The 1,840-nt window shown below is 38.5% G+C and overlaps 1 protein-coding gene across 1 annotated transcript; it reads right to left on the reverse strand.

Annotated features, from left to right (window-relative positions):
* Positions 1-217: 217 nt before the first annotated feature.
* On the reverse strand, positions 218-1,099 carry LOC132300042 (uncharacterized). Its single transcript, XM_059796969.1, has one exon. It carries the CDS (start codon positions 1,035-1,037, stop codon positions 342-344), a length of 696 nt encoding a protein of 231 aa, XP_059652952.1. The 5' UTR covers positions 1,038-1,099; the 3' UTR covers positions 218-341.
* Between the last annotated feature and the right edge of the window lie 741 nt (positions 1,100-1,840).

A 1,840-nucleotide genomic window follows, 5' to 3' on the forward strand; every position in this document is an offset into this window, starting at 1 on the left:
ATTAATACATAAGAACTACAATTAATATAGGGTTCCATGAATCATCATGGGACACATCAATAAATATTTATGTATTTGTCTATGTGTCACATTTAATTCGGAACTACGTAATAATCTTTTCTTTTTCAGATACATTTTTTGGAAAAAAAAAAAAAAAAAGGCAATGGTGTTGGATAGTATTAAGCCGTAAAAAAACTAAAATACAACAAACATAAAATTTTTCAACGAGTCGTTTTATTTGGTCTCACTTGAGCTTATGTTTTGAATAGCATTACACAATACACACAACTCATTTTATTCATTTATATGTAATTATGCATGAACTACTATGAAGTTAAACCCTAATTATTTACATACATTGCCTTGTAGTCGCTCCACAGCTGATCAACTGTCTTTCCCAACAACTCAACAAAGAAGCCAACATCATAACTGTTCCTCAACTTCTTGTTAAGTTCAGCCACAAAACCACTCCTAAGACCCTCACAATAATCCAAAAACCTAGCCGTCACGTCGTAACCCTCGTCCCACTTGTCACCCTCCCCGGCCTGTCTCCAGTGTGCCGGTGCTAAGTCCGCCTTCAACCTCACAAAATCCGCAATCCCTTCGATCAAACCACCATTTGCGTTCCCATTTCCATTCCACTGCCATATATGTGTCATTTCATGATAAACTATCCCGGTGAACTCTCTCTTTCTGTCACCGGAGAAGCCTTGGATGTACACAGCACTGACATTGATTTTGTTGTTGTAAGCTATGGCTGCTGCCCCAGCATAGGGAGGGTCCAGCTCGTCGATGAAGAGGCTCACGCGCTGCACGCTCTTCCGGTCAGCCTCAGTGGTTTGCTGGAAGAGGTTCCATATGAAAGCTGTGGCGGATGGTAGTGTCTGCCGAGTGTAGTCGAGGCCGATCTCGTTCGTGAAGATGATACCTCCGGGGGTGGTTGGCACGGCGTTGGTGACTTCGTATTCGACGGCATTAATGGCTTGCAGGGCTGCTAGGGTTAGCAGAGAACAGAGGAGGAGATATAGGTGAGCCATGGTTGTTTGGTTTTTTTTTTTTCCCCTGGACAAGTGAGTTGTGAGTTGTAAAGTTTGTAACTACTTATGTATATTTATACTAATAATTTTATGCATGTAATTTGTGTTATGTAACACAAAGTCTTTGATAAATAGTAACATAAGTCAATTTTTTTTTTTTGGTTGACGGGACTATCTTGGTGGGGTCATGCAACAATGATAATTCAACATTTCGCATTTCGCATTTCACATTTCACATTTCAATTGCTTTAATGACGGCTAAGTGGAGTCAACCAACAAAGACTTTTCAACACTTGACCTTTACTCACGTAAGCGGTGATAAGATCACATCTGATCTCATAAAATTTTCATGCAATAGTCATAACGAGTTTAAAAATACTCCCGTCCCAAAAACAAACACAAAAAACAAAAGGATTCACGATTGTTTACAAAAAAAATAAAATATATATATCAAAATGAAGTATTGTCATTGGGCTTGCATGATATATATATATATATATATATATGTGTGTGTGTGTGTGTGTGTATCAGTTTCTTGTTTGCAATTCCATACAAAGGATAACTTTATTTTTCAATTTGGACGCAACTTTGTAACTCATGAAATTTGTCCAGCCCGCATATAAAAGATATTTTCTACAAGAAACTTCCCGTATCTATTTATTAGGGTTTTAGCTTTACTTGCCAAGTGCTCTACTTGAGAGAAGGTGTCATGAAAGTTGAGTGCAACCACTGGTGATGAGGAGTTTATTAGTTTTCCCAACTAAACGAGACTCCAACGTGGAGTCAAACCAAGGACGGTTCAG

This window comes from Cornus florida, unplaced genomic scaffold, assembly GCF_030987335.1.
Source record: "Cornus florida cultivar Cherokee Brave unplaced genomic scaffold, ASM3098733v1 CherokeeBrave_3.0.0_Hap2_Chr03, whole genome shotgun sequence".
In the NCBI taxonomy this organism is placed as follows: Eukaryota; Viridiplantae; Streptophyta; class Magnoliopsida; order Cornales; family Cornaceae; genus Cornus; species Cornus florida.